The sequence below is a fragment of the Lynx rufus genome, unplaced genomic scaffold, assembly GCF_022079265.1.
Source record: "Lynx rufus isolate CCGP_SWC_20201006 ecotype Redwood Valley unplaced genomic scaffold, mLynRuf1.p SCAF_12, whole genome shotgun sequence".
Classification (NCBI taxonomy): Eukaryota; Metazoa; Chordata; class Mammalia; order Carnivora; family Felidae; genus Lynx; species Lynx rufus.
In genome coordinates, this window is record NW_025814826.1 from 64,925,371 (window position 1) to 64,950,676 (window position 25,306).

Consider the following 25,306-nt stretch of genomic DNA (forward strand, 5'->3'; position numbering starts at 1 on the left):
GCACCTGCTGTTTTCCCCATCTTTCTTCAACACTCAGTAGTTGAAAAGGGGCAAAGGGGACGTCTCCTGTTTTGAACTAAGGCTCCTCACTCAGAAAAGAAAAACAAATGCTGTGGGGCACCTGGGTGGCTCAGTCGGTTGAGCGTCCGACTTCGGCTCAGGTCATGATCTCACGGTCTGTGAGTCTGAGCCCTGCGCCGGGCTCTGTGCTGAGAGCTTGGAGCCTGCTTCCGATTCTGTGTCTCCCTCTCTGCCCTCCCCCTGCTCATGCTCTGGCTCTGTCTCTCTGTCAAAAATAAATATTTAAAAAAATTTTTTTAAGAAAAACAAACACTGGCAAATCAGCTCTCGGTTCAGCTGAGGTCTTTGCTGGGCTTTTTAGGACCAAGTTTCTTAGTGGGCCTGCCATGGGCTGCCCAGTTTTGACCCTGTCTACCTCGCTACAGGAAGCCGTCAGAAGGTGGCTGAGGGGTGGGGGGCCCCACATCAGGGGGACTCTTGCCCTGTCTTAGTGAAGGAAGACAAAGACACATTTGCAAACGTGCCATAGAGATTTTAATGAAAAAATTAGAAAAGTGCATTATTTTACAACACTACAGTAAATGATTCTTTCTTTTTCTGTAAAGACATTGTAAAATATATACAGGTTGCTTAGTGCATTCGTTACAAAAGAAAGATGCAATCCCTTGCATAAATTACATATTTTACACGGGCTGGATGTCTACTCGGACTTGTAAACATTGGTGATACAGTTTTGTTTGTTTTCGTTCTTCAGGTAAGCTGTGACAATAAATACCTCTGATTTCAGTTGATGGTTATCTCATTCTGTTCAACTTCAGAACGGCATGCTAAGGCCATTTGTGAAGGCGCCCTCTCCACAGGCGGAGAAGGCCAGAGAAGATCAACAAAGGGGAAACACAGGAAAAGGACAAGAGTAGGCTTCTTGGAATTTGGTTCACTGTGGTCCAGTTGGAATCACTGGTTTTGCCGAACACGGAATGGCTTCCCACCGCCTGGTCCGATGCCCAGACCACAGTTAGACTCGTGGTCCGGTGCCCAAACCACCCACCAGGGTGGGAAGGGAGGTCCCAGCAAGGGGCTCGGGACAAACCATCCCATCCACCCACAGTGTGGCCGAGCCGGCCCAGCTTCTGGTAGAAACATCCTGACTTCCAAAACCGTCCCCTGGGAACATCCTTGAGGGCCTCCAGCCACATCCACACGCCCATCAGAACCAGACCCCTGTCCTCTTCACACGCAGACATGAAAATGTCCAGCAATGAAGAAAAAAAAAAACAAAAAAACTCAGATACCCAGTCAGTGCGCACACACACACACACACACACACACACACACGCTCTAAATGAATATGTGAGAATCCACATCTCTGTGCCCGCCCCATTCCCGTGCATATATACCCATCATTTCACTGCGTGTGAGTTTGTAACTAATTCAAGCTTAACGACTCTATGCGTGGGGTCACAAATGATGCTTTTTTCTTGTTAAAGTTTTGAGGTACAAGGACACACGGTTGGCTGACATTAAAAATTGTGCGTCTTCGAGGGAGCATCTGTAATTTCTTGGCCTGCTGGGAATAGACTAGAAATTCTTCCTCCTTGTTAACCAGATCAGTGGTTTAAAACCTACTTGTCTTCTCTGAAGTCTCTGCCTGCGTCTGATGTCGGTTTAGTTGCAAGCCCCATAGTTAACATTTAAGGGCATACGAGACTGCTTCAAACCTTCCAGTGGGGGTAAGCTGGATAATGCAGAGGGTGGCCTAAGAGAACCTCTGGAAGTCCCTGCCATCCCCAGATGGCTGTCAAAATGCTATTTGTAGGCTGAATAAACCAATATATAATTGGCCTTTTTTCAGGAGTGTGTTCTCTGAGGAGCCATCAAATTATAGAGAAATATTATTAATTGTGGGTTCTGCTCCACTGGGTTCTCGATATCATGGTTTTTCTGTTCGTTGGATTTTTACGTTTCTACCCAACTCCTAAAATTCAGCTCAAACTACAGTAATTGCTGAAACATGTTCTCATCCCAGTATCTGTTCAGCCGACTCTCTTTCTAGACCTCGGGCATCTTGGAAGCATGTGCTAGAGTTTGGTGTTCAGAGGTCAGGGACCTTGATGGTCCCATTCACCACCATGCCTCTTGCTGAGGCTGGCCCATGGCCGATGCCCAGCATGCTCAGTGAATAATCAGCAGGCCATACCACACATAGGGGCTCTTGGAGCCACCAGGGCCGCCATGGCTGCAGCTCACACCTGGTGGCTGTAGGGTCCCCTTAGATTAAGGAAAGGCAAGACTTTCCCCCAAGGTTTGTCAGGGGCTTGGGACAGACTGTGGGCTTCAGGTCCTTGGAGGACCTCCCACCCACCCCATCACCAAGCATCTGGTCCACTGGGAACTGAAAGGTGGGGCCAGAGAGGAGAACCCATCAACAGAGAAGGGTCGGAGGAACTAGATGGAGACTTGATTCATCGGTGTGAGAAGGCCTACAGAAAACCTGTACCTGAAAAATGTGCTGTTCCTGGGAGAGAAGAGCTGGTCCAGCTCAGGAACCCTTCGCTGGGAGCACCTGGTCCTGCCCCCCCACTGAAAGGTCAAGCAAGAGCCCCACACATAGTGACACGTATTTCCTTCATCTCCACCTATACCTATCTGGGGGACACCTGCTTCTCCCTGGCTATTACATCATCCTTCGTGCAAGAGACTAAGACACGGCTTGCCCAAGGCCATGTGGCCCGATCACAAAGGGGGAGGCAGGAAGCTAGGGCCAGGTGCTGACAGAGGTCCCTGAGGCCGCCAGCTCCCAGTGCTGAGGAGCTGGAAGAAGCAATGCTAGGGCTTTGTTTTCACTGGCCGAGGCTGAGGGCCACACCTCACGAAACCAAGAGCTGCTCTCTGGATGCTGGAGGTCTCCAGGAACCTGAACTGGGACCCAGGAGTGACAGGAAGCCATGAAGAACACAAGCTTCCCCAAGTAGAGATGCCTCACCTTGCAAGTGCCCTCCTGCCCTGACTCCTCCCATGGTCACCAGGCAAGGAGGCACAGGTTCCAGGAAGGCCATGCCCCTGTGCCTCAGGCAGAACCCAGGCAGCATCTAAAGGACCGGGTTTTCCACTCTCAATCCTTCTGGAACAATCCCACCCTTCTAGACCCTTCACAGGGGCCCAGGGAGATGGGGCATGTCCACCCGGATGACCTATCTGAACGTCAGTCCTCCTCCAAGCCATTCTCATGTCTCCCTCCCAGGGACGGTGACCTCCCCAGGCACAGAGTAGACTATGGAGAGGGTTCAGCTGAAGTTCTTCCGTCCCCTTTGGCCAGGCCCTTTGCCTCATGCAGGGGACCCTATGGCCTTTCTGGGAGACCCGCATCTCATAGTCACATTCTGACTCCCCTGCCTCCTGCCTGGGTCCACCAGCCCACCCTCCCAGTAGCAGGGAACTGCCCTCTGGGCTGGGGTCTGCCCTCTGGGGCCACTGCTACTCAGCCAAGACACCTGAGGACGAAGCTTGGCATGATTAATGACAAAGGCTTGCTCTGAGCATGGCTCTCCTCTCGGGCTTTGGGCCCTGGTGATTTGCACAGAGCTGGGCATTTGAACCATGTGAAGGAACCAGCACATTCAGCAAATGCTCTTCCTGAAGGCCCAGAACTTTGTCCTGTCCAATGCCCGCCCATCTGGAAGCCTCCCCGTTCACCTAGAAGTGACCCCCTTCTGCCTCCCCCCTCAGGCAGTCCCCGTGTCCCTTCTGGTAAGCAAGAAGACCCACCTCTCCCTGTGAGCCTGAGCACAGAGCCTGGGGAGGAAGGGCCAGAAAGTGTGCATTCAGGGCTCCCTCCCAGTGATGCTACTTCTGAGCCCAGCCGCCCCACCCAGCACAAGACTGGAGGAGCAGTAAAGGGGCTGTCTACATAGTGCCACACTGCGTGCAGGCCCAAGAGCTGTCGTGGCTCAGCCCCAGCAGAGCAAAGACAGCTGACCTGAGTCAGATGGGGCCCTGCAGGAGGCCCCGTGCTGAGCCAGTGGCTTCTGTAGGGGGGGCGACATATCCTCCCAGGAAGCAAAGAGCCCTGAAGTCAGGACGAGCTGAGAACACAGCAGGGAAGAACAGAGGTAGATGGAAGGGAGAACCGGGGTTTCCGGACTAATGGGAAGGCAGATCCTGGGGAGGCAGACCCATCCTCCTACCAGCGAGGGGGAGGGCTGCAGACACGGCGTCCCAGGGTTCCCCCGGGCACAGGTGCTCTCTCTTTAGAACAGGCACCTTGTGCAGTCAGGGTGCCTTACGTAGACCCAGGAAACTAAGCAAAGATGCACCACAAGAAGCTATCGGTTAATTAAGGATCCATATGCCATTAAACACGTCTAACTGGGAGAGTTACCTTCAGCAGAAGGTGTCTGGGTAGATACTTCCAGATGCCAGTTGACGTCAGCCCAGCTGGTCCTCCCCAGGCTGGGGCTGGGGGCAGAGAGAACGAGGCAGACAAGGTTTGGGGGAGGGGTGGGGCAGGGTGGGAATTTGGGACCTTGGCCAAACCCCTCAGTCTAGAAAGGAAGAAACTCGGGCCCAGAGAAGTGAAATGACTTGCTCTGGGTCACACAGCAAATCACAAAGGCAAGGTTTGAACCCTGGGTCACGTTTCCTAGGCTAGACTACTTTCCACTCAGCCAATGCCTCCCCTCAGCCTCCACCACTCAGAGGCCTCGCCTCAAAATCAAAGTCCACAACGCATTGCCTACGGGGGTGAGTGGGGAGCTCCATACCAGGATGCCACTCCTTGACCTTGACCGGAAATCATGGCACGTGCCCGCCAGCGCTCACCACGACGGCAGACGGCCCTGGCTCTTCAAAGGGCCCTGTCCTCAGCACCACAGCCATAAGAGACCCTAACTCGAGGGGAGAAACCTGGAATAAGGGCAGGGGCCCAGACCAGCATCTGCAACTCCCATGAGGCCTTAGCCCAGGGCCCGAGGCCCTAGTCACAGGCAATCACAGAATCTGTTGATCAGGGAGTGGCAAATTCTTCACACCAAGTGAGCGTGACCTTTCCCTTTTCATCAGCTCCATGCTAACCTTTGGTAGCTGTCAGACTTTGCCAGGACAAGTCCCACGGATGCCCGAGTGACAGACCAAGCAGCCCTTATCCAAAAATGTTCCCCTATGCAAATTAGAGCCAATGTCCAGAAGACTTAAACACTCCCTGCCCCCCCCCCCCCCCACACACACACAACCATTAACTCCACCTCAACGATAAGACTCCAAAGGCTTCAAGTTTGGTGAGACTCCAGGATCTGCCTGTGGAGTTCTGTCACGAGAGGAGACCCCAGTAGGGACATTCGGATGGACAGGTCCTCCACAGAAGCCTGAGACTCGGGCTAGGGTGTGAGGGGGAAGGGCCTTGAAATAAACTTACTGTGTGGGCACTGGGGAGCCAGGGAATGTTCTTGAGCACAAGACTGGCCCGAACGACTGAGGATGTGAGCAGCTTGTGAAGGGCCTGGACAGTCGCGCTGCCTCCTATCTGTCGGGTGTGGCTCTGGGGCAGGATTCCACTGCTCGCTGGCTGAAATCTGCACTCCTGTGCCATGCCTCTGCTGAAAACAGCACCCACCTGCTCCTTCAAGGCTTGCCCAGAGAGTTCTAAAAGCTACTTCCTCCACAAAGCCCTACCTGAGTTCCTCGACCAGACTCCATCACTTCCTCTCCACGGTATGATTTCAAGTCCAATGCCTGGGAGTTAACCCACGGGAGCCTTGAGGCTGGCCGCTCTGAGAGCAGCAGATGGTGAGGGCACCAGTGGGGCACCTGGCATGGACCGGGTACCCAGTGTCATCCCCTGTGGTTCCCGTAGCCACTCTGCACAGCAGGGTTTATTTCTAACCTCCAACTTAAAGCTAGGGAAACGGAGGCCCAGAGAGGCAAAACCACCCCCCACCTGTGAATGTCAGAGGCCAGTCTTGGGTGTGCAAGGTGCCACCAGACTAAGCGGCTTCCTCCCCACACGCTGCCCCACAGAGGCAGGAAGGGTGTGCCTGTGTCCCAGGGCCCCAGAGCCATGCTGGGCAGGTGCAGAGCTGAGGCCCCAGAGGTTCCGGTCACTCACTGCGCATGGTCCCACACTACTCAGCCTCTACTGGCGGGACTTCCGTGAGAACACAGCACTGACCTGGCTCCTGGTGACAGACGGGGCCACCACAGGGCCCCCTCCCCCCACTGCAGGGTGAAATGTCACAAGCGTGCTTCTGGAGACTGAGGACGTACCAATCACCCACTTTATGGGAAGTGCCCAGCCGTGGGCAGCTTGTGGCACACTCAATGTTGGCAGGCAAATGACACAGAGTAACCAATGGCAGGTGACGGATTTCTAACACACAGGTGTGCACCGATTTTCAGGGAGGGAGCAACTACCTGCATTGAAGGTCAGACATGTCTTGATAGCGGGGATGAGTGGCCACGTAGGCAAGAAGCTAGAAATGGGACTGTCACGGTTCACCTCTCTGGGTCCTCCCAGCACTTACAGCGCTTAAGGCCAGGGCCATCGCCGTTTGCCCCCCACAATGTTCTTCTGTGACAGAAAGAACTAGGGAGCCTGGAGGAAGGCATCCCTGAGTCCATCAAGGGACAAAGGGTCAAGAGCGGCTTTTGAAGGATGAGGGAGAAGCCCCCTTCTCCACCTGCATGCTGGAAAGCAGCAGGGAGACCTTCCAGGTAGCAGGAACAGCAGGGGCAAAGGCTCAGAGGTGGGAATCTGCCTGGGCATGTTTTCTTGATTTTCTTGATCAAAATGAAAGGTCACTTAGCCACGGCAGGTAGGCTGCTTGATGGTATCAGAACTGAAAAATCCGTGCTATAGAACCTGCCGGGGTAAAGATCTCAAAGACAGAGGTCAGAATCACAGTCTTTAATAGCCAAGAGCACTGCCATGAAACCAATTACAGTTCTATGATTATTAATGATAGGAAAGGCTCAGCGATCATTAATACTCGTTGAGCAGCTATCAGGTGCCAGAGCACCCTAACTAGCTTACAGGATCCTTACAACAGTCCTACTGAGTTCTACCTGCCAGCCAGCTTTGAAATCGATAAAAGCAGATCTCTGTGCTTCGTGTGTATTTATAGCTGGATCACCCCTACAGATGTCCAGGGAAAAGATGGCTGGTGTTTCCACAGCACAGCAAAGAGCTCCGTGTCAGAAGTCAGAAATAGCAGGGCGGTGTTGGGCTTCGGTATCCAGGGACTCATGGACACCTCCAGAAGCTTCCACTAGTCTCACCAACACAAGAGAACCACGTTTAATGTGACTTCTCTTTCTACAACGAGAGGGGTAATCACAGAGGTCTCAAGAGCGCCAAACCCCTCAAATGCATTAATCATGGCTACACATCTCCAGTGTTTTCTTGCCTAAAATTCCCTAACCTGAGCAAACCAGCAGACGGAAGCAGATCATGGGTCCGTTCCCCAAGACAACTGGCCTGGACTCTTCAAAATGGCAATCTCCCAAAAGAAAAAAATGGTGAGAAAGAATGTCCTAGATCGGGCAAATCTGGGCCAACCAGACAGGCAACATGGAACGTGACCTTGGGCTGTCTGTCCGATTCACAAGAAAGCTCCGGAGGACATTTCTGGGACAATCGGGGAAATGTGGATGCTGGATTTGAGATATTATTATTGTACGAATGCTAACTTTCCTAAGGTGTTAAGGGCACTGTTCTCTAGGACAATGCTCTCGTTCCCAGGAGATCAGCAATTTTTTCTTTGGCTGATCCACCTAAATGTTCCAGACCCCACTTCATTCTCCACATACCTCGGCATGGGCATGAGGGCATGGGAAGGGTGGGAGAGGTAAGCAAATGTCACAAAGTACCAAACATTGGGGAGTCTGGGTGATAGGTATACGGCAATTCATCATGCTGTTCTCTCAACTTTAATCTGGAACTTTCAAAACAGTCGGTGGGGAGAATCATGCAAACAAGATCTCCCCCCCACCCCACCCCCCAACAGCAGCGCCTACCAAGGTGTGCGGTCAAGATGGATTTCTGCCCAGGGCTCTGGGGAACGCAGAACGTACGGGTCCTGGTTCACGTGATGACCTCTGTTCTCGGTGTCATCACATGTCCCTCTCTGTCTCCCCAGCACCCGGCCAAACCAAATCGTTGCTGGTATTCTTTCTGGTGTCCTGACCTTCAAATATGCACATTGATGGGGGCACCCAGGGCACACGTCTTCATGGGTCAAATTCATTTTGTGCTAAGTGCTCATCAATCCCACCCAAGCTGTCCCGTCGTGTTATGGGACAGTAAGAGGTCTGGGAAGGTCCTATGACTTCTGGGGGCCCAGCGAAGCAGCAGGTATGCACCAGGTCCCTGCCCTGCCAACCCTTCCTCTACTGGGAGGCGTCCAGAGCCCCACACAAGCCATTACCGGAGGAAACCCACATCAGAGCCCCAGCAGCAGGCCTGCACGTGACACTCGCCCAGTCTGACACCCCTCTTGGAGCACTTCAGAAGGTGGTACCCGTCACACTAGTAGAATGGATGCATTCCAACACAGACCTCAGACCTCACGCCTCTGTGGATGCCCGTAACTGGTATCTTAATTAGGGCCAATTATTTAAAAAGACTGCGTAAAGAAATAGGGCCATAGACCTCAGTGGTGGGTGGCTTTCCTCCTCTGATCATCTGTGCTCTTACCTCCCTCTCCAAGTCAATGTGCACACACAGTGAACGCCTCTAACCCGTTCCTTCCAGCTGCTAGTGATCGTTGCTAGGAATCAGGATCCACAAGGCTTTCAGATCTAGGTGAGGCAGAGAAAAACGACCTCCTAGACTTATTGGTGGGTTTCTGAGTTACTGTTCCAGACGGTTCCCCACTCAAGGCCCCTTGCGCAGAGAAGAAACAGCCAAGGTTCTGCAGTCACCCTCCCCTTTTTACAGATGGGGTTTCAGCACCTGCAAAGGCGGGCCTCCTGGCCAACAGCCTGGGTCCATCCACTTCCTTTCCCAGTGGGGATCTTTGGGCTGCAAATGACCTGCTGTGATCATGCCCAGTGCAGGCAGCTCTTCCCCATCAGTGATGCACGGCAGGAGCACAACAGATGCTGCAGGGAGCACCGGGCAGCTGACTGCGCTGAAGGGTCTGCCGCCTGGGTTTCAAGACGAAGGGGTGTGGGTGGGAAGAGACCCGATCCCAGCTCCGGGGCTAAGCAGGCATCTCAAAAACCCAGACAGTGGGTTCACTCTGAGGTAAATGAGAGTCTAACAGTCCCGTGGTGTGATAGCACCTTCCACCCAGCAAGGGTGTGGTGAAGAGGGAAACAGGGAAGGTCTCCAGAAAGCACCCAGACCTGTTTGGGACCATCAGGGCCACTGCCCACCCTCCTGTCTTTGGTGGAGTGGATGGATTAAGATCTCCTAGGCGGAAAACGTTCGAGCAAGAGTCCAAAAGCTCTTGAAGGATCTACAAGGTATGTTGACTTTTAGACCCTGCATCTAGAACTGGGTGGCCAGCCAGTCCCCCTGTGATTCAGGTGGAATGCAGCTCTTCTCAGCTCGTCCTAACTGAAGCTGAAGCCTGCCTCCAAACTCCTGTGACTTCTCCCCTTCGCCGAGTGGGCACTGCTACCTGGAAGGGTGTGAGAAGCCTGGCTCCGGAAAGAAGTCGCCAGGCATGAGAGGGAGGAACAGAGACTCCTTGAGGTGCTGAGGGACCTTGGGGGTATAAGCAACAGCAGTGACCGAAGAGCCAGAAAGAAAGCAGGAGAAACCCACAAGAAGACCAAGGGCCTGGCTGGCTGACCTGAGATGCCAGCTCACTCTTTCCGCACCTCAACTCCTCCCCCACCCCCCGAAAAATGAGGGATCTTGGTGAGGTGACTCAGACTAAGCTTCCTCTTGGCTTTTTGAGGATTCTTGTGCTGACTGAGCAGGTCTCAGGTGTCCAAGCCCGAGATGGAGATTCCTTAGACCCATTTTATTGGAAGAGAAGGACCCTGGAGGCCCTTGACTCACTGTCCCCAAGAGAGCACCTCATTGGTGCGCATGGAGAACTCCTTGGCCAGAGACCACGGTAGCGAACCGCTGGGCCATCACCTAAGAAAGAGATGGCCGTCACAAAAGAAGCAAAGCTAGGTTCCCCTCTGTCCCCTCAATATACCAAGCATGAAAAAGGATGTTTAACTTTGGAAGAGAAGACTCACTGATTGTCCTTCAGAGGGCTGAACGGTCGCCAAGGACAGAGAAATAAGAGGGATGTGGCAGGACAGGTTCCATGCTGCTTCCAATATTTAAGTTGGTGGTCATCACTGAACCGCAAAAACTCCATCCTATGATCCTTAATCCTATACAGAACAGTCAACTCTGTGGAAATATAGAATACGGAATGTTTTCCCAGTCTCCCCAAGAAAGGAGGAGTTCTCTGTCACTGGAGGCATTTAAGTAGAAGGCCACTTTAAATGGATATTTGAGTCAGGAAACCAGCTCTGAATGAAGAGTTGAGCCCATGCTCCTCTGACTCCAGGGTCCTGGTGCACCTACCTGTGGACAGAGAGGCAGGTGCCCTCAGTAGAGGGCCTAACGAGGACACCGTGGTGTGGTGGGGTCCGCTTCCTGGACCAGGACCAGCTCTGGGACATTGAGCAAACCCCTCACCCTCTCAGTACCTCAGTCTCCTCTCTAGATCAAAGACATCTGAGGACACACCTTACAAAGGTTTTGATGAGAAACCTCACACTTCTTCTAAGCGGACTCCTCCAATACATGAAGCACTCTGCAAGGATGGGCTAGTATTTTCATACCCGTGACCCTCTATCACCAAAAATTTCTTCCGATGGGAAAAAAAAATTAACTGCTTCTATTTTCTGGACAAATTTTTATCCCTAAAATATGTATCTATTCAAAATGAGTGCATTGAGACAACCTTGAAGGTTGAGAACGGTCTATTCTGGCCCCGAGAAGCTGTGGTTCCCAGACCCCTTCCTCAGGCTCTGTGTCCTGATGCAGGCGCCATTTTCAACATGTGACGTAAACACTGCAGTATCTGCCTCTTTGGAGGAGCCTGGACTGCTGCATTTCATTCCAGTGGCCCAGGTGCTTGGGACTGGTGGCATTTAGTGCCCTCTCCTTTCAGGAAGCTTGAAGGTCCACTCTTTCTAGGGAGATCCTCCCTTCTGGGAGATCCCACGGGGGCTCCCACTGCTGCTTCTGGGCAAAGCAGTTAAAGCCCTTTTCTATCCAAGAGCCGTGACCTTTGAGTTTATGTAGAAGCCATGGGAGGATAGGTGAGTTTTACAAATGACAGGGGTGGTGACCAGGCAAATGAAAGGCACCAGACTTTCCTTTACTCCTGCCATTGAAAAGGCCTGCAACATGCCATATTCAATGACCTAGCTGCCCCCAGGAGACTAACAGGCCTTCCCACTGAGCCATCTAAAGGGAGGGTGGGGAGGAATTTCTCCACTCCTCAGGAAAACCATCCCTGGTGATCGACAAGTTCCCAACAGGCCAAGACACCACCCTTACCTCCAAACGCTTCCTGAGACCAACACAGACTTGCCCTTATTTACAAATCAAATGCAATTAGAGACCGTCTTTCTTGAACTACATACATACATATATATATATTTTAAACAAGGAATGCCCTGTCATTTTTTATTAGGAAAAGAAACCACATCCACGAATACCCATTCTCATCCAAGCATCCCACACTGTGATTCTTACTTATGCAGATCGATGCTGCATAAACCACCATCACCACCATGTAAGCAAGAGGGAAATAACAAAATAGATACTCTGAGGTTCCAACAATTTTCCAGTTTCCCCTGACGCTTCCAGTTGTGCGGTAAATTGTTGGAACTGGAGATGATAAAATTAAAAATGTCTTTAATTTGTATTATTCTTGGCTTTTGATTAATTCCGCTGCTAGTTCTGTTTTCTTGCGTTGATAATGCATACCAGTTTTAACAAAGTGCATGCTTTTAAAAAATTTTTGAACTGGCAAGCTAAGATCCGTATCTTCTTTCCCACCCACCCCGAAAAAGAAGTTAATATAATTTAGAACGTAGCGTCTAAAGAATATGGTCATGACACATCTGGGATAGAGCCTGCTTATGGGGCATGCTTGATTTGGCAGAATGGTAAATCAAAAGCCTCGTGGGTTTTGTTTTCCCGTTTTTGTTTGGAAGCAGCTGAAAGCAGGTTCTTAACAGAACTGTGTCGTGGAAAAGAAAAATTAATACCTGCCACTTTCCGCTTTGTCACACGATACACACACACACACACGTACACGGGCGTGTGCACTCACTCACACACCATCCGCGCACGCACACCCACCCAGTGCTCGGGAGGACGAGAGGGAGGAAGTTAGGGCAGACACCACGTCGGTGGTCCCTGGCCGGCTGGCAGCCTGGGGGGCAACTTTGGGTCGGGTATATTCTCTCAGCTCTGCCTGGTGGTCTTGGTCTCACACCTGTCCTGGGAGAGCCACCCCAGAGGTGGGGCAAGCTGGGGAGGGGTGTAAGGCATTCTTCGCTGGGAAGGAAGGAAGGGAGGAAGGAATCCATGCTTCATGCTCAGACGCGAGTCTCAGAGGGAGTCGGGCCTTTCTCTCCCCTTGGGCCTGCTCTGTCTCGCCGGGGGCGGTGGGGGAGGACGTGAAACCTGGTGGGGGGGGAGGGAAAAGGAAGGAGGGAAGGTAATCGTGACAATGACCATCACAACCAAGGATGCTCGGAACGAATAAATGAGAACGAAAAGACGAGGTGGGCCGGTGGCACTTGACGTCAAGGAGGACAAGCGACTTTTCCCGCCTGCCCGGCACGCCCCGCACCCTAAACGGACTTCCGCCGTCGCATCAGCCTGTGGTTGTCGGTAAAGCTGTGTAACCCGGGGGAGGTGGAGCTGATGGGGGAGGGGAAGAGGCTGTTTTTCAACGTGCTTGGTGAGATCTCCTCGATCTTGTACGAGATGGAGTGGAAGTACTGGGGGGCGAGCTTGGCGCTGAAGGAGTTCTGCTGGGCGGCCGGGCGGCCCCCGTACTCCTGCGGGCGGTAGCAGGTGCAGGAGCACACGTACTGCAGGTCCGGCGCGTCCGCCTTGTAGCGGGGCCGGCCCTGCCGCGCCTCCTCGGGGATGTGGATGACCATGCTGTTGCGGTTCCCGGCCAGGGACGCCCTCTCCTCGGCGTCCCGTCGCTCGTCCTCGCTGTTCATGGTCAAGAACCTGAGGACCACCAGGTTGAGGAAGGCGCCGATGACCGTCAGCCCCACCAGGATGTACATGAAGCTGAAGGCCACGTAGAGCGGCTTCTTCTGCAGGGCGCCCTTGGTCTGCAGGGCCACGTAGTCCCCGAACCCGATGGTAGTCAACGTGATGAAACAGTAGTAATAGGCGTGGAAAAAACTCCACTCCTCGCACTGGGAGAACGCGGCCGCGCCGATGCACAGCGTCCCCATGCAGGAGAAGAAGCCCACGGTCACCATGTTCTCCATGGACACCTCCGTGTTGCGCATCCCGCAGCACCTCTTGATGCGCTTCAGCAGGTAGCGCACAAAGGTGTTCATCCGCTCGCCCAGGCTCTGGAACATGACCAGTGTCAGCGGGATGCCCAGCACCGCGTAGAACATGCAGAAGGCCTTGCCCGCGTCGGTGCCCGGGGCCGCGTGCCCATAACCTGAGGGGAGGGGTGAGAAAACAGGGAGAAGGCGTGAGGAGAGGCCCCGTGAGCTCTGGGGTGGGGTCGCACTTGGGCATCTCCGTTGGGGTGGGGCTGGGACAGACAGGGAGGGAGAGAGGAGGACAAGGGCGAGCCGGGGAAGAGAGGTCGCTGGAGGCTGGGGCTGGGAAGACGGTGGAGGCCGGGAGAGGGGGGGAGAGGAACAAGGAAGAATCGGTCAAGGGTCCTTTGCAATTCAGGGGTGGGGGGGGACTTGGGGGTGGTTCATCTGGGGCCGTTCAGAGGGGTGCGGAGGGCCTTTCCCTGCTCCTCTTAGAGCAAAGCAAAGCTTGAAAAGGAAAAGCCGCACACTCACTAACGAGAAGACTGCAGAAGGAGTGAGCCCAAGGGAGAATATTACATATGCCCACCATGCAACAACCAGTTTCGCTGCCTCTCTGCTGAGTCCTGGTCCTACGGTGCCTCGTTCTGACCTCCTAACAACCTTCCAAACCCGGCACGACGAGTCCAACACCAAGGGCGGGAAAACTGAGTCAGTTACTTAATAGCAGGATAACTTGATTTCTTCAGAGCTGGGATTTGAGCCCAGAGTTTTCAGGCACCAAGAATAAGGCAGAGATGTTGACAAGAGCAGTCATTGCAGAGTGGAATATACACACCATGACAGCAAAGACTCGTATCCGCTTTGTTCACGGTTGGATCCCCGCACCCCACCCCCACCCAAGGTGATAGGTAGCAGGTAGAATATTGAACAAATGAAGGAATAACATTGTGCCACTGTGTGAATGGGGGCTTCTCAGGAACGAGGGGACCAAAGAATCCTTCCAGACCTCCCATGTGTAAGTGCTTCTCAAACTCTTCATGCAACTTCATCCATCCCGTGTCAACTTTACAGAGTTGAGCTGTATTTTCCTCACATTCTGAATGACGATGGCAGTGCTTGAAGGGTGAAGGCACCTGCCAGGGTCATTCAGCTAGTTAGTGATCATGTGAGAGCCAGGATAGGGTCCGCACAATATGGCAGAAAGAACATGAGACTCGGTAGGCTCTAGTTCAAATTCTGGAACTAATACTGTCCAGGAAAAAAAAAAACAAAAAAACAAACCCTGAATCCTGGGGCGGTATTTAGACTGAGACCTTCCAACATGTCAAATCCTGCCCCCTCAAGAAAGGCTTCCCTGATGCTACCCCGAGCCATTATGGGCCCATAGCTCTTTAATCATGTGCACTATCTTGGGCACCAACCCTTCCCAACCCTGGTTTCTTTGTGTTACTACCATCCCATGTAAGTCCCAGTCCCCACTGGGACTGGGTTGTGCAGATCTGCTGAGTCAGCACCTAGTCAGGGCCTGGTACCTCCGTAGGGACCACCCAGGCCCCCAGACCTCCACCTGCCCCTTCTCCCCTCTAGGAAACAGTCTGACTACTCAAGCCCCCAGCTCTCTACCAGGGCCACATCACTTAGGGTCAGCTTGTCTGTCTCTCCCCTGGCGTGAATCTGTGCATGCCCTACCTGCCCCAAGGGCCCTAATCTTGCTAGAGCAGTGACCTCCTATGCTTGCCTCCAGGGAGCCTTCTCTTCATCCTCTCTGGCCCTCAATCCCACTGGGCCAGCACGGAGCTCCAACCCCTCAGAAACCCCATCGTCCTTGCACAAGAGGGAAAACGACAGGACAAAGTTGGAGTCAGGCCAGAAAGGCTAAAATGGGAAAGAGAAAGCCGAGGGGGAGAGCAACCAAGATAGTAACAGAAATCCAACCTGAAGAACAGAGCAAAAGCAGATTAAAAATAAATTTTGAAAGCCTCAGAGACCTTTAGGAAAATATCAAAAGGCATCCCAGCAAGACCAAAAAAAAAAAAAAAAGTGAATTCCCAAAATGGACCAAATTTGGTGAAAGACACAGATTTACAGATTCAAGAAGCCCAGTGAACTCCAAGCAGGAGAACTACAAAGAAAACCAGCCATCAGAGCCAAACTGCTAAAAACCAGAGAGAGAAGTCTTGAAGGCAATCAGAAAGAAACAAGACATCCCACGGAAAACCATCTCAATACTCCTCCTTCTAATCATAAGCAATAGGAGCCAGGAAACCGTGGAAGAACATCTTTAAGGAGCTTGAAACAAACAAAGAAAGACTGGTAACTTGGAACTGTGCATCCACAGAAAACAGCATTTAAGAGTGACGTCAAGGGACACCAGGGTGGCTCCATCAGTCAAGCGTCCGACTTCGGCTCAGCTCATCATCTCACGGTTCATGAGTTCGAGCCCCACACCGGGCTTTCCACAGTCAGCACGGAGCCCGTTTCACATCCTCTGTCCCCCTCTCCCTCTGCCCCTCCCCTGCTTACTCGCTCTCAAAAATCAAATAACAAAAATAATTCTAAGGAATGAAGTCAAAGCACGTTTTAACATGAAAGAAAACTTGTTCCCAGTAGATCTGCACGGCACAATTACTAAAGGAAGCTCTTCTTCCTAGAGGGAAAGGGTACCAGATGGAGGCTTAGGTCTTCAGGAAAGAATGAGGCACATCTCGGTAAACAAGTGGGTTTATATTTATACAAAATGCAGGGGTGGGAGTCCCACTATGTCTCCATATAGCTCACCTGCGTGGCAGATACCAAAGCCAGATGGATGGCGGGGAAACAGTAGATTGTTGGACACGTAGAAAGGTGGTGATGTTAGCTGATGGCTCTGGATGAATCTATTTACTAGAGGAGACCAATGATGCATCTGCTGGGTCAAAAGCTGCTCATGGGGTTCCCGGGCCCCACCCACACCTGTCAGCAGTGATGGTCAGAAGCCGTTTCCTTCACGTGGCCCTGGGGAACAGCAGCCCCAAGCCCGTGGCAGGGTGGTTCGGTTCTCCGGCCATCTGTCCTGCTGCATCATGAAAGCACTTCCTCATTCTGGCGCCCCCACGGCGTATCCCGCTGCTCCATTACAGTGGTGACACACAGCAGTCAGGTGCAGGTGTCGCCGAGTGTGGGAGATGGATGCCCCCAGAGGTCAGGACCTTCCGAGGAGGAGACAGCCAGGCAGGACCTCTTCAACACCCTGCTGTCTGGCCTCCAGTTAGGTCGCCAGGAGGCCAGAAGACCAGGACCTTGGTCATGAGCCTCATCTGCCAGCAGCCTCACAGCCTCGAGCCACTCTCCACAGTCCCGGTAACGCGGACCACACCCTGCCAGGGAGCCACGCCCTCCCTGGTGGCTTTCCCTCCGCCAGACTCACCCTTTCCAGAAGAGTCTATAAACAGCCCATTAACTGACTGCTCGAACTGAGAGTGCTGCTTCCTGCACACGCCCCAACCGACACACCGCATGTATTCTCCACCGGACCCGCTTCCTGTCTCTGCTGTGACACAACACTACAACCAGGGGTACAAATAACCACGTGTGCACGTAAAGTACGCACAAGCTATCTGTGGAACACACAAGGGCGGCGTCTACGGGTACATCACACAGGACGTCCACAGCACAGACGGGAACTTTGTGACCAGCGTGAACGTGTACGCGGCACGGGACCCATAACCACCTGCATTACACCGATACCCAAAAGGCACATACGCTATACTCCTAGCACACCCGCGTTCAAGGACACGTTCTATGTGCAATATGTGTGTGTAGAGTCACTCAATGTGCAGGACGGGTACACCCTGTTCCTGTATATGCTGCAGGGATTACATGCAAGGATTTGAAATTCAACAGCATCCACACGATCTGAGTTACACGTATGAGAGGAAAGGAGAGCATGTGCACCAGACGTCGGGAAGGCCATCGCTCCTTCCCCAGAGAACGAGGCATAAATCTCTGGGGTCTCACGGAACCTGTGTGACAGTTCAGGCCCTGAAAGACGGGGTTTTCCGTCCATGCGTGAACGAGTGCACCCCGGCCTCCCTGGGTTGGGTGCCATATTCATTCAACGATTCATGTGTTTTCTGTCCAGACTGGTGACTGCGCACCAGGACCTGTGCTTGTCACGGGGGATCCACAGGGACTTCTCCCAAAATCTCCCAAGGGGCTCTAGCCAGCCAGCCTGGGCCCAGGGCCCTGCCCAATGCCTGGCACGATGGGTCCTGGGAAGTTGAGGGCACATGGGTGTCCGGGCCACCCAGGACCTCCAGGCTGAGCCGCCCCTGTCCTCCTTGATCATTTCCCGTCCCCCAACCCCTGGTTAGGATCAGTCCTGGCAGCTCAGGAGCCACATCCCCGTCCAGGCTTTCCCACTAAGTCCCCAGGCTCCCCACACACCCGGGCCAGTTCCCCCTCCACCTCTGGGCCCTGCAGAGGCAACACAACGTCAGAAATCCCACCGAGGACTACACTGCCCATCCCCCCCTCCCCACCGTATGAATAACCCATCCTTCTGGCAAAGCAGTGTCAAAAAATGATTGACACGGCATTCAGGAGGCGTGCACAGGGCCCAAAAGAGATACCAACACCAGGTATCCGGTGCCTGCCTCTGGCCTGCGGGCCTGTGACCTCTGCAGGGTCACTCAGTTCACTAGATGGAGGTAGAAGAGGCTGAAAAGGGGACAGTAGACCGGCTTGCAGCCGCCCTGGAGAGGCGGGGTCATCAGTCCCCAGCCCTGCAGGTGACCACCGCTGACAGTCACCCAGAGCTCACAAGCCGGAGCGCGCACTACTGGGTGCAAACCTCCCTGTGCACAGGGGCACAGCCGCTCATGCTGTCCGTCCGCACCCAGTCGTGCCTCCCGCAGACTTTTCCATGTGTGCAGAGTCAGGGACGGACTTGCCTGTGGCCCCAGCGCTGGCCCTGACAGGCTGCTTGGGTGGCTGCTGGGTGTGGGGCCAGCCCTGGGGCCTGCTCACAAGGACAGCGCACAGTCTGAAAAGCTGCCCCCGGTGCTGCACCCCAAACACCATGCTTCCCGAGTTCCCGGGCGCTGAAGCTCCGACGAGTCACCCGTGAGTCCGTCTGAGGAGGTGACCCATCCTAACCTCCCCAGCCCTTGCCGCATCCTCATCCCCAGCACCTGCTGTAGCCTTAGCCTCCCGACCACTGCCAAGGCTCTACCCCCCCCCCCCCATCTACGGTGTTTGTGCGGTGCCATGGGGTGCCTGGGGCTGGCCAGGAAAGAGCTGAGTGGCCCCGGGTCAAGTCCAGTCCCCACGCTGTAGAGGCTCAAGGGTTCCTGGCCCAGCACAGGAGCTGACAAGGACACAGACTGGAATTCAAGGGACCCCGGCACCTGAGACCCAGCTTCGTGCACTGGCTAAGGCAGGGCCGTTGCTTAGGGCCCAGGAAGTGGTGGGCGGGGAGGGCATGGGTTGAACTGCAGCTACCGCCCTCCCCGGGCCAGGCCCGGCCCTGTGTGGGCTGCTGGAGAATCAGAGAGGAAGACAGACCTGACCGCCCACTCCAGGGAGGTGAGCAGGGTCAGAATCATCTGCTCCGCCGGGTGCAAAGTTCTAGCACGAGGCCCATGCCGGAAGCAGGGGAAGCACAGAGGAAGGACCCAAGTCAGACGGGGACATCAGCCTGCGGTCACTGCCTCTACGCAGCCTCCAGGGTTTTGATGGGTACGTAGGAGTTTGCCGGGAGGAGAGGTGGCTGCAGACTGCTCAGGCTGCCCACCTCCGTGGCGTTCGGACCTCGCTCTCACCAGTCAGTGTCCCTCCCCGGGCCTAGGAGCTCTCTGTCAGCAGGTGGCAGGGCCTGAGCCCATCAGGAGCGCTAAGGACAGGGCAGGGCCAACGTGGGTGTGTGCGGTGAAGCAGGTTTGGGAGCATGGGAAGGAAGACCCGTGCCCCGTGTCCTGCCCCAGATTCTAGCACGTGAACCCCCACCCCCAGGAGAGCACCTACTTGCTAAGCCTGGAGGGGGCTGGAGGGCTGTAAGAGCCGCAAGGCTATTCGTTACGAGGCATGTGTGCAGTGACCCTGGAAAAGGCCCATGTCGCCCTCCCCACGATCAGAGAGGCAAAGCGAGGCCCAGGGGCAGGCAGGTCGCCCCCCACTCCACACACCAGGCCATCACCCCCCCGACTGTACTCCCCTCTCACCCACAGAGAGTCACAGCTGGGCTGCTGTGGGCCAGGCCACGGGCAGGGGGTCCTGGCCTCCCTCCCTTCCACCACCCTCTGGCCAGACTGTGAGCTCTGAGGACAGTACTGCCCACTCCTGACTCACCTCTGTGATCCCAGAGTGTGGCACGGGGGAGGCACTTGGAGTTTAGAAGGATGCATCACTGGGTAAATGATTTCTGTCCCCGGGGCCCTGCCTGGAGGCCTGGCCAATCCCGAGCCCAGCACGGCTGGGGGCAGCTTGGCCCAAGACACTGCATTATCCAGCCTGATTTCATGGCCTCTTTAATATACTTCCTGGGTCTCCTTGATCTGTCCCGGGAGAGGCTTTGCAGAGAAGACGCCTGCGTCTCCCGGCTGCAGCTGGCTAACAAATAAAATGAATAGGCGCCAGCTTTCCGGAGGGGAAAGATGCAGGGAAGAGGGTAATAATACTCATCATTTCTGTTGGGTCTGGGGCTCCCTGAAGAACCAGCTGTGGCTAGAAGGCAGCCCTCCCTTCCAAGACGCCTTGTGCTCCTCGCTGGCTCCCACTAGACTTTCCAGAAGTTGACAGTCACGAGACACAAGAAGTTTCCCAGACCTGGCCCCTGTTCCGGGCAGTGATTCATTAAAGGTGCCGTGAGGGTCCGGCAGGCTCTCCCCACTGTGAAAAGTAAGTAAGGCAGCCAGACAGTGTGGGTCACAGAGCTGCCTTGCTCCTGGCACGCTGGTGCTCAAGAACTCTTTGTGGCTCCCCTTAGCTCCCTGGAAATCTAGGCCCATCAACAGCTGGCCTAAATGACTTCCTCAGGCTTGCACGACACCGAACAGTTTGCAAAACTTCCTGCTGGGGACTGCCCCTCCCTGAAGCCTGTCCTTATCCCTTGGCCAGAATTCCACTCCAGGACACGGCAATGGACGAGACTGGCCCCCGGCATGGGGCCAATTCAGGTTGGAGCCCCGACGCTAGATGGTCACCCTCCCTCCCCAGGCACCCTCACTCTCTTCTGTCAAGTTCAGGGGGGCTGGGCTGCTCCCTGAGCCATCACAGGCAGGTGCTGGGTGAGGGTGGTGGGGGCTGTCAGCTCCAGCCCACAGCTGCCCGGGTTGGGGACAGACTGCCCCACACAGGGAGGGAGATGGCTACACGGGCCTTGGGTAGTGGGAAACTTGCTACCGGAAGAGAATGAAATGTTTATAAAGGACATACAAGGTTTTTGTGCCGATAGGAATTAAAATAGGCACACACTGCATTAAAGAATGACTCAGGGAGGTGCCAGGGAGGGGGGCCACCCTCAGCCCCCTGTGCTTCCTGGCTGGCTCCCCTACCTCTGTGTGCAACACGCATCTCACTCCTGCACCCTCCCACGAAGCTGGCCTTGCTCAAGCCCCCAGCGAGCGCCGCATGATTATTAAGACCCAGGTGTCTGCTGACACCAAAAAGGAAAATGACTCATGGGCGACCAGGGGGTGGAGAGTGGGCAGAACGAGTTCTCAGGAGGTTCCTGGGTAGGATGAGCAGGTCCCAAGGTCTGCCACTCACTGACCATGACCTTGGGAAAGCCACCTAGACCCTCGAAGCCTGAGCTTTCTCTCTGTAACGGGGGAATGTGGAGGGAAGCAGTCCCTTGCGGTTACACGGCACCTTACTGTTCACAAAGGTGAGCTCTGAGGACAGTTCTGCCCACTCCTGACTCACCTCTGTGATCCCAGAGTGTGGCACGGGGGAGGCACTTGGAGTTTAGAAGGATGCATCACTGTGTAAGTGAGTTCTGTCTCCGGGGCCCTGCCTGTCCACAAAGCTTGTCCACATCCATTCTTCCATCCGAGAGGGACGTCCTTCCTGCGGCTTCCCCAAGTCGGCTCTGCCTTCCTGCAACGTAACAGAGCTGGGTACCAGCGCCTGGGCTGGGCTCATGTGCAGGTCTCCGTTCAACCCCTGAGAGGGTCCGGTGCTTCTTGTGGGCTCTGATTGGGTGGCTAGCCGAGCCCCCCGAACCAATGAGCCTTTGGCTCTTTCCCGCCAGACTAGTAGGGTGCCAGAGCGTGATGTCCGGAGCCGCTGAAGTAATTTTGGCACCATGAGGATGGGTGCAACCACAGAGGAGAAATCCCTGACTGGGGAGACCGGGCGGATCATTGCACCCCTGTGTCTGAGCCCAGCTCACAGACGGCCCAGCCTGTTCCCCAATAAGTCTTTGGCTTCAGCCGGTGTTTTGATTGCAATTGGTTAACACTCCACATGCTCTACTGCTTAGCATGACTAAAAATAACGAGCAACAGTTTTGTATGGACAACGCAGTCCTCTGTAGGTCACTCTCCCCGCACCTGACACGGCTTCTCCCACAAGCGCCTCAGATCCGTCCGAGGGCAGACGGGTGGGGGAGGCGAGGCAAGCCGGCAGGCGGCCAGTGGCACAGCCCAGCCCCCGGAAAGAGCAGCTTCTCCAGGGCCCGGCCACAGGGCGCAGGCCAGGGCGGCCCAACTTCCTGATTTTTAAAGAGAAGCTGGAAATACAGATTTTGTAAATGTAGAATCCAACTGGTGTCTAATTAAACATTTTAATGGCACAGGCCAAACAAAACGAGACCAAACAGACCATCTGTTTGTCTAAAACAAGAGGTCGTGATGCTCCAGAAATGGGGGAAAAGGAGGTGAGAAGTGCAGGACGGAAGGCTGGAAAGCGGAGGTGGGGAAAAGGGGGAACGAGAGGTCAGTGAGCCCACCACTCGTCACTCCCTGCCACCAACCCTCCACGGTCGCGAGCCCAGGGGACAGCAATCACCAGCCAGTCCGTCTCACAGATGCACAAACCCAAGGCAGCAACAGGTGCCATCGCCCATGGAAGCTCCTCCCCAAGTGGGCTGAGGCCAGCCCTGCCTCCCACCACGCAGACCGCAGACGGGAAAGCCACACCCAGGCGGGCACAGTCCTCCTGGGTAGACTGAAGCCCCTCCCACAATCCCCATGGGGAGCTCCACCCCCACAGAATGCACAAACCCATCTCACAGATGAGAACACTGAGGCTCTTGGCCCAGAGCCCTCGGATTCCAAGTCCCGAGCCCTTCGCCCTTCTTGGAGCCATGAGGAGGCCCCAGTGATTTGCTGATTCACAGGTTTGGCACTCTGTGTTCTCTGGAGGAAAATCTGGCAGATTTGGTCTTATTTAATGAGAGAACATCTCCCTCAGATACTTTTAAGATTATTATTAATTTCCCAAATAGTTCCCTTTTGGTTTCCCTTCATTTTATGTCTTAGGGGGAAAAGGGGACCCGACAATTTATTTTTGGAAACTATACAAGCTTAGGGGCGCCTGAGTGGCTCAGTCAGTAAAGCGTCCGACTTCCGCTCAGGTCATGATCTCGTGGTTCGTGAATTTGAGCCCCGCGTCGGGCTCTGTGCTGACAGCTCAGAGCCTGGAGCCTGCTTTGGATTCTGTGTCTCCTCTCTTTGCCCCTCTCCCCCTCATGCTCTGTCAAAAACAAATCAAAAGCATTAAAAAAAAAACTTTTAAAATGTAAAAACAAAACACTGTCTAAGCTTATAAAAGGCATGAATCTCTGACCAGAGCGCCTGACCGGCCTCTCTGCTCTTCTGTCCTGTGCAAGGGCGGGGCAGGCTGGATGCGGGGTGCTGGGTGCGGGCACAGCCCGTGCTGGCCTCAGGGAGCCTCCACACTTGGCACGTCGGCCTGGCGCCTACTCCCGCAGCTCCGCCAAACGGACATCCCATCTTCTCGTCGGTCTGCGGGCATCCCTCAGGAGGGAGCGCCTCTCAGCGCGCAGACTCACAGGAAGCCTGGCCCAGACCCCAGCTGCACCTCCACCCCTGTTTCCTTCACCTTGGGAGGGTCCAGTGTGGGTCAAGTAACAGGTTATTATCCCAAGTGATGAACGAAAAGCAGCCCGGACGGCCACACACACGTCTCCGTTAGTCCCCAAAACAACCGTGCAAGGCGGGCATCAGGGAGCCCTTGGGGGCGCAGGTGCATCCAGGGAGGCCCTGCTGGAGGCGGTGTGCCCACCCAGGAGTCCGCGGGAAGGCAAGAGGCAGGCCTTACAGCTTTCTCCGCTCTCGGCGCCGACCCAGATAACAAAGAAATGCATTCTTTAAACGTTATTTTTAGCACTTCTACTGTAGGTGTCTACACCCAAAGACTCGAAAATAAGTCTTTAGACACTCGTACGCCCATGTTCGCAGCAGCCAAAAGGGAGAGACCACCCCAATGTTCCCCTGTGGATGAATGGACAAGCAAACTGTGGTCTACCCCCACGAGGGAATATTACTCGGTCTTGAAGAGGAAGGATATTCTGACACATGGTAGAATGTGGATGAGCCTTGAAATATCACGCCAGGTGAAAGATGCCAGGCACCGAGCCCATACTGTAGGACTCCACTTCCACGAGGGGCCCAGAACAGGCAAATCCACGAGGCAGGAAGCAGGTGAGCGGTCGACCGAGGCTGGGGGAGGGAAGAATACGGGGTGGTTGCCTGCTGGGCCCGGGGTTTTCTCCTGGGGCGATAAAAATGTCCCGGAACTAGACAGGGGTGGTGATCACACGGGATTACGAATGGACCAGATGCCACTGAATTGTACACGTTAAAATGTGGATTTCATGTTGCGTGAATTTTACTTCAACGGAAAGAGTAAAGAAGCTATTTATTTTTAAAGCAAAACTCTCCCCCTTTTCTCCCTGAGGCTGAGGGAGGGAGGAGTGGCGGAGGCCTGGGGGTCGGTGGGGTCCTGGGAGGAGAGGCTGAGCTGGCCTGGGCACAGGGCCCCCGGCAGACTGAGTGCACCCAGGAGAAGCCCGGACTCTGGGCAGCACAGCCCTCCCTGCCAGCCTCCTGGGGGCGCAGGGGCGACGCAGCCTTCACACCTGCCCTCCATCACCCCTCATCACAGTCCTGTGGGCTCCCTTAACCAACCCCCACTCGGGCCTCTGGACGCAGGTGACAGGCATCCGTCCTGAACCAGCCACGGGCCACCTCCTCCAACACAAGGCCCCCCTGGCAGGCAGCTCTGACAGCACAGCCTGGCGGGCAGAGTCGGAGCAAAGGACCTGGACCAGGGTCGGAGGCCCAGGCCGTGGGGCGGGCAGTGGCCCAGCCCGCTCCCTCCTGCCATGAGATACATGGCGATGCACCCGCCTTGCCTTGCCTTGCCTTGCCAGGCTGCCGGGCTCTGATGAGGCACCCACGGGGGGGAGGGGTGGCAGTGGGGGGCAGCTCTGACACCTGGGGCAGGACGAGTTCAAGGTCAGCCCCACCCACTCGAATACCCTAAGCCGGAAGCACAGAAGCCGGGACTACAGGGCTAGGGCTGGGAGAGGCTAGTGCCGACCACCCACCAGGCAAGCTTGTTCCTGCAGGGGCGCCCCCTCCAGGGGACAGGGAAGCGCGCGTGGGGCGGGGACTGGCGGAAGCCGTGTCCCCATCCTCCTGGTCCGTCGTCGGGCCCTCCCCGGGGCCGGGCCGCTCCGCTCAGCGACCAAAGAAGCTCGGGCGCCCTCTGGCGGGCACTCGGCGGCCGCAGAGCCGCCAGCCCGGCCCGCAGCCCACGTTTCCCTGGGCGGCATCCAGAGCCCGTTCTC

The 25,306-nt window shown here is 55.0% G+C and overlaps 1 protein-coding gene across 2 annotated transcripts in view; it reads right to left on the reverse strand.

Annotated features, from left to right (window-relative positions):
- Nucleotides 1–11,620: 11,620 nt before the first annotated feature.
- Nucleotides 11,621–25,306, reverse strand: part of KCNK9 (potassium two pore domain channel subfamily K member 9) — a 77,323-nt gene continuing 63,637 nt past the window's right edge. Inside the window, exons 1-2 of one of the 2 annotated variants that reach the window (XM_047073823.1) lie at nucleotides 16,288–16,899; nucleotides 11,621–13,682 (exon numbers count right to left, since the gene is read on the reverse strand). In XM_047073823.1, coding sequence (XP_046929779.1) covers nucleotides 12,841–13,682; nucleotides 16,288–16,414 — 969 coding nt within the window. In that variant the 5' untranslated portion in view covers nucleotides 16,415–16,899 and the 3' untranslated portion in view covers nucleotides 11,621–12,840. Of the gene's footprint in view, nucleotides 13,683–16,287; nucleotides 16,900–25,306 lie in introns of those variants that run through there. The other variant, XM_047073821.1, reaches the window with a different exon arrangement.